The sequence below is a fragment of the Gopherus flavomarginatus genome, chromosome 1 (genome assembly GCF_025201925.1).
Source record: "Gopherus flavomarginatus isolate rGopFla2 chromosome 1, rGopFla2.mat.asm, whole genome shotgun sequence".
NCBI lineage: Eukaryota > Metazoa > Chordata > Testudines > Testudinidae > Gopherus > Gopherus flavomarginatus.
The window spans coordinates 97,802,354-97,818,746 of NC_066617.1; the positions used below are offsets into that span (position 1 = coordinate 97,802,354).

The 16,393-nt window shown below is 48.2% G+C and overlaps 1 protein-coding gene across 4 annotated transcripts in view; it reads right to left on the reverse strand.

The window, feature by feature from the left end:
- The window catches only part of SGSM3 (small G protein signaling modulator 3), a 63,796-nt gene that overhangs the window by 10,467 nt on the left and 36,936 nt on the right, over positions 1–16,393 (reverse strand). For all 4 annotated transcript variants that reach the window (XM_050917037.1, XM_050917055.1, XM_050917029.1 and 1 more), the window contains 7 exons: positions 13,651–13,859; positions 13,399–13,506; positions 11,369–11,512; positions 10,666–10,861; positions 9,572–9,717; positions 8,443–8,670; positions 7,664–7,718 (listed from right to left, as the gene is read on the reverse strand). In XM_050917037.1, coding sequence (XP_050772994.1) covers positions 7,664–7,718; positions 8,443–8,670; positions 9,572–9,717; positions 10,666–10,861; positions 11,369–11,512; positions 13,399–13,506; positions 13,651–13,859 — 1,086 coding nt within the window. The remainder of the gene's footprint in view (positions 1–7,663; positions 7,719–8,442; positions 8,671–9,571; positions 9,718–10,665; positions 10,862–11,368; positions 11,513–13,398; positions 13,507–13,650; positions 13,860–16,393) is intronic.

Sequence of the window (16,393 nt, forward strand, 5' to 3'; positions counted from 1 at the left end):
ACACACCACCGAAGGCCCTATATTATAGGCAGCGCAGGTGGCAGAGCCCATAGTAGGGTCTTATAATGGGAGTGTCACACAACCTTGCTTTCAGTTGGTTATAACTTTGCTAAACTTTAACCGTTCAATCAGGCTGAAATTTTCCACATGCTGAGGGTCTGCCTCGGGCTGAATTTTTTTGGAAAATTTCAGCAAAATTGGTTTGGCCGTTTTGAGAACAAGACATGGGAAAACACATTTTTGTCCATGTTAAAAAAACCAAACCCATACCACTATTTTGTTGAGAAGCTGAGGCACCTCCCTGCTCTGGAGCAGGGATTTGAAATTTGGCTGAGGGTTGCCCTGGTGCCCGGGATGTGTCTCTTGCCATCCCCATGAAAATCTTCTCAAATTTGGCCTCTGAAAGTCTCAGTACACATATGCGCAGTTGAGACATGTTCGAATTTGGTAGCTAAATTCTCCAAAGACTCTCTCTGCACTGAGCATGCTCTTATCGCTGGGATACCAGGGCTGAGCAGGACTCCAGCTGCTGGGGACCACCGTGGCACCGAGCACAGGAACCAAAAGCAGGGAGCCTCTGTCCTGTGCTCTCAGTGCTCCCCCTGGTGGCATCCAGGATGCAGTCTGACAGGAATGCAAAAGACAGAAGTTCTGGACTTGTAGGTGATGGGACTGGCACTAGGAACTTGGGGGGGGGAGGAACTGTGACGGGGGCAAATAACAGGAATGCAGAGGCAAGATTAGAAAGGCAAAGGCACAAAATGAGCTCAAACTAGCTATGGGAATAAAGGGAAACAAGAAGACTTTTTATCAATACATTAGAAGCAAGAGGAAGACCAAGGACAGGGTAGGCCCACTGCTCAGTGAGGAGGGGGAAACAGTAACGGGAGACTTGGAAATGGCAGAGATGCTTAATGACTTCTTTGTTTCGGTCTTCACTGAGAAGTCTGAAGGAATGTCTAGTATAGTGAATGCTTACGGGAAGAGGGTAGGTTTAGAAGATAAAATAAAAAAAGAGCAAGTAAAAAATCACTTAGAAAAGTTAGATGCCTAAAAGTCACCAGGGCCTGATGAAATGCATCCTAGAATACTCAAGGAGTTAATAGAGGAGGTATCTGAGCCTCTAGCTATTATCTTTGGGAAATCATGGGAGACGGGGGAGATTCCAGAAGACTGGAAAAGGGCAAATATAGTGCCCATCTATAAAAATGGAAATAAAAACAACCCAGGAAACTACAGACCAGTTAGTTTAACTTCTGTGCCAGGGAAGATAATGGAGCAAGTAATTAAAGAAATCATCTGCAAACACTTGGAAGGTGGTAAGGTGATAGGGAATAGCCAGCATGGATTTGTAAAGAACAAATCGTGTCAAACTAATCTGATAGCTTTCTTTGATAGGATAACGAGCCTTGTGGATAAGGGAGAAGCAGTGGACGTGATATACCTAGACTTTAGCAAGGCATTTGATACGGTCTCGCATGATATTCTTATAGATAAACTAGGAAAGTACAATTTAGGTGGGGCTACTATAAGGTGGGTGCATAACTGGCTGGATAACCGTACTCAGAGAGTAGTTATTAATGGCTCCCAATCCTGCTGGAAAGATATAACAAGTGGGGTTCCGCAGGGGTCTGTTTTGGGACCGGCTCTGTTCAATATCTTCATCAATGATTTAGATGTTGGCATAGAAAGTACGCTTATTAAGTTTGCGGACGATACCAAACTGGGAGGAATTGCAACTGCTTTGGAGGACAGGTTCAAAATTCAAAATGATCTGAACAAATTGGAGAAATGGTCTGAGGTAAACAGGATGAAGTTCAATAAAGATAAATGCAAAGTGCTCCACTTAGGAAGGAACAATCAGTTTCACACATACAGAATGGGAAGAGACTGTCTAGGAAGGAGTATGGCAGAAAGAGATCTAGGGGTCATAGTGGACCACAAGCTTAATATGAGTCAACAGTGTGATACTGTTGCAAAAAAAAGCAAATGTGATTCTGGGATGCATTAACAGGTGTGTTGTAAACAAGACACGAGAAGTCATTCTTCCGCTTTACTCTGCGCTGGTTAGGCCTCAACTGGAGTATTGTGTCCAGTTCTGGGCTCCGCATTTCAAGAAAGATGTGGAGAAATTGGAGAGGGTCCAGAGAAGAGCAACAAGAATGATTAAAGGTCTTGAGAACATGACCTATGAAGGAAGGCTGAAGGAATTGGGTTTGTTTAGTTTGGAAAAGAGAAGACTGAGAGGGGACATCATAGCAGTTTTCAGGTATCTAAAAGGGTGTCATCAGGAGGAGGGAGAAAACTTGTTCACCTTAGTCTCCAATGATAGAACAAGAAGCAATGGGCTTAAACTGCAGCAAGGGAGATTTAGGTTGGACATTAGGAAAAAGTTCCTAACTGTCAGGGTAGTTAAACACTGGAATAAATTGCCTAGGGAAGTTGTGGAATCTCCATCTCTGGAGATATTTAAGAGTAGGTTAGATAAATGTCTATTAGGGATGGTCTAGACAGTATATGGTCCTGCCATGAGGGCAGGGGACTGGACTCGATGACCTCTCGAGGTCCCTTCCAGTCCTAGAGTCTATGAGAAGTGTCTGTAAACACCAGATTACACTCACCTCAGAACCCGGAATAAAATCCAGGAATCCTGAGTCTCAACATTTCTCCGTTGTCAGAAAACAGCTGTGAAACCCACTGGCAAAATATGCACCTCATCTACCTGCAGTGCTGCCCCACCCAGGATAACAGCCTAGTACTGCTATAAGGTACTGTTAGCTCAAGTGACAGGTCCGTCTGGTGGATCAAAAGACTCTAACACCGATGAAGAACCATGTGGGTGCCAATGTGGTTTCACAAGATAAAATTTCTGGTTTTTCAGTTTGCTTTTTAAAAAAAGCATATGAAATTACATATAAAAAATTACATTAAAAGAAAGTTAAGTTTGCAAAATCAAGCACTCAAGATAGGAAATGCCAGAATTAAGGTTTCCTGTGCAACCTTAATTTTGCCCCATTGTGCATATGCACCATGATTCAGTCTTTAATCTCATGATCATTACTCTTATTTCCACAGGACCTCTTCTCCATTCAATGCACTGAATGGACACAGTGCTCAGGAAATTAATCAGGGGTGTGTAGCAAAAGGAGGCTATTATCTGTAGGTTCTCTGCCTCGTTTTTTGAGGTTGTTGAAAGGTGAGTAGTGAATGAGGTGGGGAACTGCAGGAAAAGACTTGTGATTTAGGCAGTTTAAATGCTGCTCTGGGGAACTGGATTCTCTCCTTGCCTCTACCGCAGAGTTCCTATGTGATGCTGGGCAAGTCACTTAGGATGGGATCCACGAAGGGTCGTAGGCATTGAGGTGCTAAGCTTCACGACGCCTACCTTTTAGGTGCTGGAAAATCACAAGAACAGCATTGCGACCCATCGAGCCAAGCCAGGGGCCTGGGCTGTCTATACCATGAATGGAGATAGATAGGTACCGAAGAAAGTGATCCACACAAACCAGCACACTCGGTGGGAAGCTACCAAAGCTAGGCAATGGGAGATGCCAACAAGAAAGGTGTGTACTAAACCCTGCCCCTGCCAATGTAATGATGCATAAATACGTAAACAGTCATAGGCGAGAGAGAGAGAGAGAGAGAATGGCTCTTTAGTTCAGTGGTCAGGGCACCCACCCGGGAGATGGGAGACTGAGGGGCCAGGCTCCCTGCTCCAGCCACTCTTTCATTAGTTTTCCAAACTGAAAGAGCTTCTGCAGGAGAGATGGAGGGAGCCCACATCAGAATGTCCCTTAGCTCAGTTGTTAAAGGGCTCTTCTGAGAAGTAGGAGGTGCCTGTTCAAATCTTCTCTCCCCCTCTGGCGAAGGGGGGGAAATTGGACTTGGGTCTCCTACCTCCTAGGCAAGTGGTCTAACCACTGCACTGTAAGTTATAAGGTGGGCACTGGCATCACCATCATCAGGCTCCTCCTTTATTTCGAATGGGACCTGATCTGGTAGGTGGCCTCTGAGCATGCCTACTGGATCAGGCCCGGCACACAACTTAGGTGGCTGAACACCTATCTGCCCTGGTTTGTGAATCACTCTGGGGCTGAACTACAAGATATGCATCCAGACGCCTAACGGGAGGCAGCAGCGCACATGCCCAGAGAAAGGAACATAGGCACCAAGGAAACTTTTACTCTGAAAATGTAAACACTGCCTGAATTGGGTAGGAGTTTTGTGGATTGCAGTAGAACTTGAACTGGGACCTAGGTTCCTTTGTGAATCTCACCCTTAAACAATAACTTTTCACTAACTGTGTGTTCCTCTTTTTCTGGGTGCTTGACCCAAGACTCTTAGGGCTTGGCTACACTTGCAGATGTAGAGCGCCAGGAGTTAAACCAGCCTTCAGAGACTGCAGCAGGGAAAACACTGCAGTGTGTTTACACTGTCAGCTGCATGCACACTGGCGTGGCCACATTAGCAGCTCTTGCAACGCCAAAAGAGCAGTGCTTTGTGGTAGCTATCCCAGTGTGCAAGTGGCTATGTACTTTTCAAATGGGGATGGGGGGGAGAGTGTGACAGGGATTGTGTTGCGTGCACCTGGGGGGAGAGATAGTGTGTTTTGGGCAGCTGAGAGCATGTCAGCATGTTGTCTTGTAAGTCCAGACAGCAGCAGACCCCCCTCTTCCCCCACCACACCCACACACACTCACAAGAGCAGCGTTCCACAGTAATGGTTTGCTTTGTCCCAGAGCAGATAAGCAGCCGGCTGTCAGAAACGGAGCTCTGAAAGGGGATATCCGCATTCCTACAGCCAATTCCAAAACAATGAGAAGAGTGGCCACTTGACTTCAGGGGATTATGGGACTTTTCCGGAGGCCAATCACAGCGCAGTAATGTAACACCTTGTCCGCCCGGACGTTTCAGCCAGGATGCAGCAAGCTTTATGTTTCTCATGGAGGTGGATTACCAGGCGCGCTCCAGCTGCAGAATCCAGGCGCTCTAAGTGCCTTGCCAGTGTGGACACCTCAGGAGTTAGGGCGCCTGGGGCTGCTTAAATGCACTCTAACTTGCAAGTGTAGTCTGAAGTGCAAAAGTGCTGAGCACTCCCCAGCTGCCACTGAAGTCAATGGGAGTTGTGCTTTGAACATATAAAGCACTATTATGCTAATCACTCTGAAGGATTAGGCTACAGACATCTCAAATTGGGCACCCAATTAGTGGATACTTTTGACATTAATGTCTTTGTGCCTGAGTTCTCCATCTGTAACATGAGGATAACACCTACTCCTCTCACAGGGGTGCTGTGGAGATGAGTTCGTTAGAGCTTGTGAAATATTCAGATGCTAAAGCGATCAACACCAGAGAAAAGCCTGTAAGGAAATTAATAGTCTATCTTCAGAGCAGGGTTTGAATAGTGTGCAGTAAATAAAACCCAGGACCACACACACACCAATGAGGAGAAAACAAAATATTGAGCATCCCCTCAATCAAAGTGAGCACCATCCATTCTGTGCACTGAAAAAGGCAGGGTCCTGTGATGATTGTACATGAACCTATAATTCAAAACTGTATCATAATGCATATGCACAAGGGGCCCAGATTTAAGTTGCACAGGTAACATTCATTCTGCCATTTCCTAACCAGTAAGTGCTTGTCTTCGCAAACTTAACATCCTTCACTGTATTTTTTTTTTTAAATGTAAGACTGTACAAGCTTGTAGTTCCCCATTAACCTGACAAAATACTAAAGGCACTTTCCTCAGCAAGGCCAACACAACATGAGTTCAGAGTTTCACAGCCAGGCCATTCTGGAGACATGATGAGCCAGGAGAAAAGTCAGGAAAACTTTCACTAAATTAATGACAGGGGGAAACTTTTTGGCCCTAAAAACATCATTCCTAATTTTTTTTCAATCTTCGTCCCACCCAAAAATCTGCCCTGGGATAAGATATTGTACTTTCTGGAGGATCTATTTCTTATGAGGGAAGTCAGCTTCTGCTCCCCCATACGGTATGTATTTTGAAATGCATGCATAATGCTACCCTCTATTTGTGCCAATAGTTTCCTCAATGTTACAGATTGGGTGAGCTCACCCGCAATGAAAATGAAAACGTGAAAGTGTCCAGAGTAGAGATCACAGATGTGGATGGGGGTATGGACAGTCATGGGTTGCACTGTAAGTCTCCAAAGGATACTCCTGAGGGCATTCTGTGCCAAAAAATTAAAAATTCTGTGCACAGTATTTTAAAATTCTGCATATTTTATTTGTCAAATAAATGTGGAGGCTCCAGCATGGCATTAGGGAGCACAGGCCACTGGCTGCACAGAGGTGGGAGATCACTGTGCAGCTCCCCCCACTCCTTCCGCCAGACTCAGTGGTGAGGCTGCACCCAGCCCTGACACAGCGCAAGACCAGGCCTGTCCGAGAAACACCCCAACGCCCTGCCCCTCCATGCCAGGTGCACCAGGTGTGGACAGGCAGATTCAGCAAAGCAGGATCCAAGTGTGGAGGGCTTAGTGTGGAGGGGATCCAGGTGTGGGTTGAGAGGGTTCTGTGTGGGGCAATCTGGGTGCAGGCCGCTCCATGGGGGACCTGGGTGTGGGGGGGATCTGGATGCACAGGGTCTTGTGGGAGGGTTCTGGGTGCAACATTAATGGGACTCTACAGGGGAGTGAGGGGGGCTGGGGCTCCGTAGGGGAGGTTAGAGCTCAGTGGGGGGGTCTGGGTGTGGGGAGCTCAGTGGAGGGGTCTAGATACTGGGGGAGTGGGGCAGGGATCCAGGTGCAGCTGGTTGGGACTTGGTAGGGTGGCTTCTCGGGGTGGTCCAGGTGCAGGGGGAGTGGGGCTTCTCAGGTGGGGTTCTGGCTGTGGGGGGAGTGAGGCTTGGTGGGAGGGTCTGGATGCATGGGGGTTGGGCAGATGGGGGAGCAGCTCCTTGTAGTGAGCCCTCCCCCTGCAGCTCAGGAGCGATGGGTGCAGAAAGCATGCGTGGGGGAGAAGGGGGGCAGTTTGCAGAGCTTCCTACAGCTGGGGGAGAAATCTGGGGGGGTCCAACAGCCCCAGATGCCATGCAGGGGAAGGGGACGTCCCATCCTCCCCAGCCCAGCCAAGTCTTCCCCAGTCCTGCCTCCTGCCCCACAATGATTTACCTCTCTGCTGGCTACACTGGGCACCTGAAGCATAATGCTGGGGAAGGTTGTACGACCACTCTTGTGGCTTCCCTTTGCTTCCCCATCAGAAAGTCATTTTTCTGTAGAGAAGCAAAGAAATCTGCAGGGGACAAATTCTGCACATGCGCAGTGGCACAGAATTCCCCCAAGAGTAAAAAAAAAAGGGACTTTGAATATTCCTGTCCTAAATGGCTTCATATTTTCGGGGTGGCAGGACCTGCAACAAGAAGGTTAAGGGCTAAAGACCAAAGCACGCTACTTCCTGGGCTATCACAAAAAGTCTGCTTCTTCCCTCAGTTTTGGGGAGTGCAGACTCAGCAAGTTCAAACTCCCTTCTCTCCTCCTCATTAATCTCTTCCCTTGCTTTACCTTCTCTTGTTGCTGAAGGAACGTGCACACACTCCATTTCCCCATGCCCAACCACTCCTCTGCCTCCAGACTCTTCTTTCACCCTCCACCCTGATAGCACCATCACAACATGCAAGGAACACACTTGTCCTCACCGAAAAGCAATGAGGTGATGCCAGATTTCCTGCGCTGGGTCCTGCGCCGCACAATCTGAAGGGGGGGTGAGAGTGAGACAAAGTGGACTCATAAGGAGACATTAGAAGAACTAAACATGTATAGATTGGCATATAGGGGCTAGAGTAGGGAAAGGAGATACAGAGACCATCAGCAAGTTTCTGAGGGGTGTACATCGCAAGGAGAGAGGGGAACTGTTCGGAGTGGCCCCAGACAGAATGGGCAGTAACCAAACCACTCTGAGCAAGAGGACCAGCAGTGGAATCTATCAGGCTGTGGATTAATCTAAGGGTGGATGGTCACCATCAGGAACACTCAGAACAGGATTGAACAAAGCACAAAAACAGCCAAGCACTGGCTAGGGAGGGGGAGAACAGGAGATGACCCATGGATCTATTGCAATACAAAATTCATTCATTCCATGGAAAGAGTGAAAGGCAGTGTTTAGTGCTTAGCCAGCTGCTGAGATTCCTCTTGCGTGGGCTGGCTGTGGCAGGTGTGGGAGGTCTGGTAGCATGGCCTCCTGGCAGTGAGAACTGTACATGTGGTCACATTCCCATCACAGTCCTAGCACTCACTCCCCCTCCCTGGGGAGGTGAGAGAAGGGAAGTTTAACATGGAGCTGAAGCCTGTTAACGCAGGGTGGCCTCATGCTAACAGAGTGTAATATGAGTGGATGGCCAGCTAGCCCATAAGGCAGTGTCATGAAGGGGATCCACAGCCCCTAACAGCCCAGATGTGCAGGGCTCCATGCACCCACCTTGGATAGATTATTGACAGCGGCGCTGGGGTTGAGCAGTTGCCCTTGGTCAGCAATGAGGTAAGCCAGGTGCTTGCGGCGCTGGGTCTCCACTGCCATGTCTGTCAGTGAGCCAGCGACGCGCATGGCCTCCTGCAGCAGCACCTCCGCATCCTCGATCTGAGACGGGATGTCCGAGAGAGTGTTGAAGATGGAGGCAGAATTCTCCGACTGGATTAGCTCATCTTCCTGTGGGAATGGGGAGAAACCACGCATACACAATACGCCGAGGATGTCAGTGACACTCACTAGGACTACTAAAAGCCCTGCTTACACCTCAGAATGAAGGTTAGGCATGAAATTTAATGCAGGAGCATCTAGATTATTTCTTAAAAGTTTCAATAAGAAAAAGTCCAATCTGTTTGGTCAGGAGATAGCAGCAGCATCTGACACTGCTCTAGCACTTTCATACCAAAGGATCCATTATACAGAAATCACTTAATCCACCACAGAAATGCAGCCACCTCAAGGTGCTACACTATCGCCATCCTGCACCAGCAATGCTACACAAGACAGTCACAGGATAACTTCCCCTGAATTCTGAATGGGAGAAAGTTTAGGGTAAACATCCAAATTAAATACGGCCAGGACAACAGGGCAAACACCCTGGGGCTTGCATGAACAGCACCAAAGGATCTTTTAACATCCCCAAATGGTCAGCAACTTGGTTTTACATCTCCATACAAAGATAGTAAAAAACCAAGAACTCTCCAGAGCCAGGGATGGCAGGACAAGTCTCCAGTCTGTGTTACTCTGGGCTCAGGATCAGAGGGGTGTTGCAAATGAGGGAGGGTGATGGTGAGACATGGGGAATGGAGGTGAGGGGAAAAAGAGCAAGAAAGGGAAGCCATCTTCTTGACTGAGTCTCCCAAATCTCAAACAATGGATTGCTGACTGGCCTTCTGCCAGGATGCCCTTCACATCCCTCAGACTCTGTGGAAACCAAGATGGCAGCTCTCGCTCTCCCCAAAGTTAACACCTGAAACAGATACAACCAGGGGGTACAGGAGGGCCCCACCCCTAGACTCCTCCTCCTTTCTGAAGAGAAAGGCAGGGTGCTAGAAATCAGGTCACAGGAAGTGGTTGTTACCTTCATACTGAGCAGGCCCAGTGTGACCTGGAAGAGCACCAGCGAACCCTGGTAGAAGAAGAGGTCCCATATGCGCAGCAGCAGTTTGATATGCACAACGCTAGCGAAGCACGTGAGGAACCAGTGCAGGGTGATCAGGGACAGCTCTGTTTATGAAGAGACAGAAAGGGAATATGACACAGGTGATCAGGTGACCAGAGAGAAAGAGAGCCCGCACAGAACCACCCTCTCAGCCTGAAAGAGACACCCTCAACTACTCCTCAGTCCCAGGGAATTCTCCGGCCACTATGACTATGAAGGAGGACAACTCTGATGACATCAGTCAGCGCATGAACAGCTCCAGGAGAGGTGAGGGAGCAGGGAGAGGCTCACATGCGTTGTGTTTAGTAAAATAAAACAGTCATAGAATACGGCCATTTTCTTGGGATCTAAGGTATGACAGTGCCCCATTTAAACAAGACTCAATCAGAATGTCCAAAACCACATGTGACATTGCACTCGCAAACGTACAGCCACAGCCATACACCAGGAATTCAAACCTCCCCCTCCTTAAAAGTTTAACGTCACTCCCCACTCCCTCTGGCTCCCAAACAGGAGAGGGGGAGACATGTTGCATCTCCCCGTCCCAGTGCCAAAGCCTCCATGACCTCCTGGGTTGTCAAAAAACTCCAAACACAAGACTGCCAGGTATTCCTGGGTGAGAAAATCCCCCAAGAAAGTGCAGTCCAACCCTCAAACCTACAGCTTCTCCCCAAAACACAACCACAATGCTGCAGCTCTGCATCGTCAAGCCCTACAGTATATCAAACAGAGTATGGAGCAACAGGAATACACTCAATTCATCGCTGCCACGTGAACCAAGAGACACTTTACTGAGAGTATTTGGCTGGAGAGGGAGCAGGGTACTGTGGGAGCAGCCTCACAATTGTGGGTTCCTACCACACCATTTCAGTTTAAGGTGCTGTGCAGTACATAGGCCTCGCTTATCTACACACACACACTCGCATGTACATATGAATGAGCCTGGGTCATGCCTGCAAGCTGAAAGCAGCACCCTGGGTGGGAAGATTCAATGGCCTTAGAGGTCCCATTACCAATGTCATGCTCTTGCAGGAGCTTGTCCAGCCGTGGCAGGTACTGCACGATGAGGTGGCGTAGGACGCGCTGGTCGGTCTGCACTCCCATCAGCGTGGTGCTGAAGTAGGAGGCAGGTACCAGGTCCTCGATGATGGCACACATCATCCAGAAGGCGTCTTCCTCCTCCAAGAAGAGCAACAGGGAAGCCGCCACCTAGTGAGAAGGGGAAGAAGAGATGTTCATTCCAAGCCTGCACTAAATGGGACATTCACTGCGCTTAGGTGGAGTGGAACATTTCCATTGGTCTGTGTAGGAGATGGACAAAGTCCAGAGTTTAGGAGATGGAAACAGCCCTCACTTCCACACCCAGGAGCTCTGCTTTGCTTTCTCCTATTGCTGGAATTTCTTTCACACTCCACCTGAAGAGATTCTTTGCTATTTCAGTCACATCAGCCAAGTCTCGTGACATCAGCCATGTCAATCAAATAAACAATATCCCTCTCCTGCCACAAACAGATTAGTTTAGTCCACGTGCAGAATTATTCCTTCCATTTCTCCTGCCCCGCAAAATGGCTCCATTTTGTCTGTTCCTCTGACCTAATTTGGTTCGCATGGTGCCCAGCTGCACTGCAGCTGCCTGAAATCGGCTGTGCTGACTCACCTACTGCGGAAAGAACAATCCCTAATGAAGTAACACAAAGCAGGGACAAGTGGAATTACCATGCCGGTGCCTTGGCAGTATCCGATCTCTGGGTAAAGCCAGGCTAGTCCCCGGAGTATCCTGCGCAGTCGTGGCACCCCGATGCTGTTCATGTTGGAAAAGCAGGCGTTGCTGGGCATGGTGCGGAGCAGGTCCTTCTCGATCTGGCAAGCACCCGACACAAACAATTGCTTCAGACTCAGATACTGTAATCTGCTTAACAGCCTCCTGCTCCCTTGGCCTCCCTGATGCCTGACCCTGGCCACACACTCCCTTACCTTCCCCGCACCCTTTTAAAGTACATTTGGTGCCAGTGCAAGGTACTGGACTGGCACCATCTGGAGCCCGAAGGCCCCTGTTTACCCTCAGGACAGCACAGCCAGGGACAGAGCAACTTCTCAGGTACCTAAACTCGCCAAGGTACCTAAACTCTACCTCAGGGAACTGCCCTGAGGAATGAGAGGAGATTTCATACTTCTTAACCCATTCAGTCCTTGGTGTCACTCCTGAGAATGGCAGCAAGGTGGCTGATTAGTACAGTCTGTGCTGCTGGGGTTTGCAAAGTGAACATTTATCCACGGGGATCTGGAGTGAAGCCACCCCACCCCATCCATTTCAGGCAGGCCACCAAACCACGATCAGATGGCAAGGGCCTGGGCTTGATAGCAGTTTGTGACTGTGAGCATAAAGGCTCCATATCACAGGCCAAATCCCCTGAACAGTTCAGTCCCTCCCTCCATCAATTGATTTTGGTTTGTTACCCCAGGAGCTTGGCGAGTTTGGGTCAGAGATAGAGTTTGGCCATGACGGCATTACAGAAAAGAGAGGAGGGGGAGGGAGGGAGGGAGAAATTCCCTGTCCCAGCCTTGCTGGCACCTTGAGCCCTCAGGATTCAGGAGGAAAGACAAAACCCTAGGAGATAGCTGCTGCCCCTTGAATAGGGCATTCACCTGCTGGTGGTATATCAGTTCCCTTTCCCCATTAGTAGGGCCCTACCAACTTCATGGTCCATTATGGTAAATTTCACAGTCATAGGATTTTAAAAACAGTACATTTCATGATTTCAGCTATTTAAATCTGAGATTTCATGGTGTTGTAATTATAGGGATCCTGACCCAAAAAGGAGTTGGGGGTGGCGGTCTCAAAGTTATTGTAGGGGGGTTGCGGTATTGCTACCATTACTCCTGCGCTGCTGCTGATGGCAGTGCTGCCTTCAGAGCTGGTCAGCTGGAGACTGGAGGCTGCTGGCCAGGAGCCCAGTTCTGAAGGCAGAGCTACTGCCAGCAGTAGCACAGAATTAAGAATGGCCTGGTATGGTATTGCCACCCTTCCTTCTGTACTGCTGCCTACAGGGCTGGGCCCTCAATCAGCAGCTGCCACTCTCAAGGCAGCAGCACAGAAGGAAGGGTGGCATGCTATGGTATTGCCACCCTTACATCTGCACTACTGCTGGCAGGGCGCTGCTTTCAGAGCTGGACACCCAGCCTACAGCTGCCGCTCTCCGGCTGCCCAGCTCTGAAGGCAGCGAAGTAGTAAGGGTGGCAATACCATGACCCCCCTACAACTCTTTTGGGTCAGGACCCCCAATTGGAGAAACGCTGGTCTCCCCTGTGAAATCTGTATAGTATAGGGTAAAAGCACACAAAAGACCAGATTTCACGGTCGCTGATGCATTTTTCATAGCCAGGAATTTGTAGTAGTAGGGACCTACTCCTTAGTATCTTGGTCAGTGTTTGTACCGAGGCATGATTCATATACATATATTCAGAGCAGAGCTGTCTGCCCCACGTACACAGAAACCACCACAGCCTGCGGACAATGTGGGTACGGATTAAATCTTTTCCCCTCCTCTCTTGGGAAAGTGAAGTGAGCCCCTCAAACCAATAAAGGATGAGAATAATAATAAATAAAGGATGAGAAAAATTAACCTCTCCCCTCCCCCTCATCTGTCCCTGCAGGCATTAAGCAAATTCTTCATCCCCACAGTGCAACAGATCACCCATGTTTCCACCCCAGGCACTGGAGCGTGGGCATCAGGCAGGCTCCCGACCTGTTTGGCAGAGATAGTTTCGTCATTGGAGCTGTTTTTCACAATATCTCGATAGGACATCTCTGAATTCCTCTTCTTCTGCAAGGCCCCAGAGAGACGCATCCACAGCTGGAGAATCGGGGACATGAAAAGAAAGGGTGAAGAATGGTCAAAACGCAACCACAACAAATCGAGAAGTGAAACCAACAGGAACTGGTCTCTCATTTCATACTCCCTGCTTCCCTTCCTCATGACTGCACCCCAGGGCCTCACCTGAGGCCTCATGCTGTGTGGGATGCCAGCCAGCACCAGTGAGCGCAGCTTGTCCGAACCCGGCAGCGTGACTTCGATTTTGTCCCAGGTGAGGTCCCCCACGTCGTGGTTGTGCGTGAATTCCAGGTGGGCCTGCCACTTCAGCCTCTGCTGTGGCTCCTCCGTCAGTGGAATCCCCAGCAGCTTGCTGGAGTTCGGCTCAGCGCCATCTGCATCAGGAGACGGGGACGGCAGAGGCGGGAAAGAAACAGACAAGTAAGAAAGGGACTAGGGCGGGGACCAGTGACAGAGAGAAATGGAGAGATCTGTCTTCTGTATCTGAAAAAGCCAGACAAAAATATCTGAGCCTCTGCACTGGTGGCAGCGCTGGGGAGTCAGCTGCATGCGCCCTGCATCACAGCAATGACAGCCTGGGTTCAAACTGTGCTCGCCACCCAGCACCGCCTGTGTGGTCACAAGCAAACAACACTAGAACCCCAAGATAAAGGAGGCTGGGACTCATGTGCCTATTCAAAATGTGAGCCAGCCAAACAGCAGGTCATCGAAGTTAAATGAGAGCCTGGCAGCAGCTCCCCTACTGGATTTTGTAACTATGTATTTAATAAGGCTCTTTAGTCTAATAGACAAAGGCACAGCGAGAGCCAATGGCTGGAAGCTGAAGCTAGATAAGTTCAGGCTAGAAATAAGGTGCAAAATTTTAACAATGAGGTAAATTAACCACTGAAGAAACTTAATAAGGGGAGTCGAGGATTCACTGTTATTGGCATTCTTCACTCAAGACTGGCTTTCTAAAATATATGTTCTGGCTCAGCCACAGGACATGAACTTGATGCAGGCATTGCAGGGGTGAGGTTCTGTGGCCTGTGTTATGCAGGAGGTTAGACTAGATGATCAGAATGGTCCCTCTGGCATTAATATCCATGAATCTATAATATGCTCTGGAGGAACAGGCACTCCCTTTGCCACACCCTATACTCATGTCACTGTCCCTGGGGTGCCTCCCACAGTGCTCAGTGTGGCACTCAGCGCAAGAGTGTGCACACACACACACGCACATAGAGCAGGGACACGTATACCCCTGGGAGTATGCAGAGGTCTTAGAGGGGGTACATCAACTGAGGGGAAAAACAACTGAGGAGAGTTGGCAGTTTTTCAAAGGGACACTATTAAGGGCCCAAAAGCAAGCTATTCCGATGGTTAGGAAAGATAGAAAATGTGGCAAAAGACCACCTTGGCTTAACCACGAGATCTTGCGTGACCTACTAAATAAAAAGACATCATATAAAAAATGGAAACTAGGTCAGATTACAAAGGATGAATATAGGCAAATAACACAGGAATGCAGAGGCAAGATTAGAAAGGCAAAGGCACAAAATGAACTCAAACTAGCTATGGGAATAAAGGGAAACAAGACGACTTTTATCAATACATTAGAAGCAAGAGGAAGACCAAGGACAGGGTAGGCCCACTGCTCAGTGAAGAGGGGGAAACAGTAACGGGAGACTTGGAAATGGCAGAGATGCTTAATGACTTCTTTGTTTCAGTCTTCACTGAGAAGTCTGAAGGAATGTCTAATATAGTGAATGCTTACGGGAAGAGGGTAGGTTTAGAAGATAAAATAAAAAAAGAGCAAGTAAAAAATCACTTAGAAAAGTTAGATGCCTGCAAGTCACCAGGGCCTGATGAAATGCATCCTAGAATACTCAAGGAGTTAATAGAAGAGGTATCTGAGCCTCTAGCTATTATCTTTGGGAAATCATGGGAGACGGGGGAGATTCCAGAAGACTGGAAGGGGGCAAATATCGTGCCCATCTATAAAAAGGGAAATAAAAACAACCCAGGAAACTACAGACCAGTTAGTTTAACTTCTGTGCCAGGGAAGATAATGGAGCAGATAATTAAAGAAATCATCTGCAAACACTTGGAAGGTGGTAAGGTGATAGGGAATAGCCAGCATGGATTTGTAAAGAACAAATCGTGTCAAACTAATCTGATAGCGTTCTTTGATAGGATAACGAGCCTTGTGGATAAGGGAGAAGCAGTGGATGTGATATACCTAGACTTTAGTAAGGCATTTGATACGGTCTCGCATGATATTCTTATAGATAAACTAGGAAAGTACAATTTAGATGGGGATACTATAAGGTGGGTGCATAACTGGCTGGATAACCGTACTCGGAAAATAATTGTTAAGGGCTCCCAATCCTGCTGGAAAGGTATAACAAGTGGGGTTCCGCAGGGGTCTGTTTTGGGACTGGTTCTGTTCAATATCTTCATCAACGATTTAGATGTTGGCATAGAAAGTACGCTTATTAAGTTTGCGGAAGATACCAAACTGGGAGGGATTGCAACTGCTTTGGAGGACAGGGTCAAAATTCAAAATGATCTGAACAAATTGGAGAAATGGTCTGAGGTAAACAGGATGAAGTTCAATAAAGATAAATGCAAAGTGCTCCACTTAGGAAGGAACAATCAGTGCTAATAAAGTTTGCGGATGACACAAAGCTGGGGGGTATTGCTAACACAGAGAAGGACAGGGATACTATTCAGGAAGATCTGGACCACCTTGTAAACTGGAGTAATAGTAATAGGATGAAATACAATAGTGAAAAGTGCAAGGTCATGCACTTAGGGATTAATAATAAGAATTTTAGATATACGTTGGGGACGCATCAGTTGGAAGTGACAGAGGAGGAGAAGGACCTTGGGGTATTGGTTGATAGCAGGATGACTATGAGCCGCC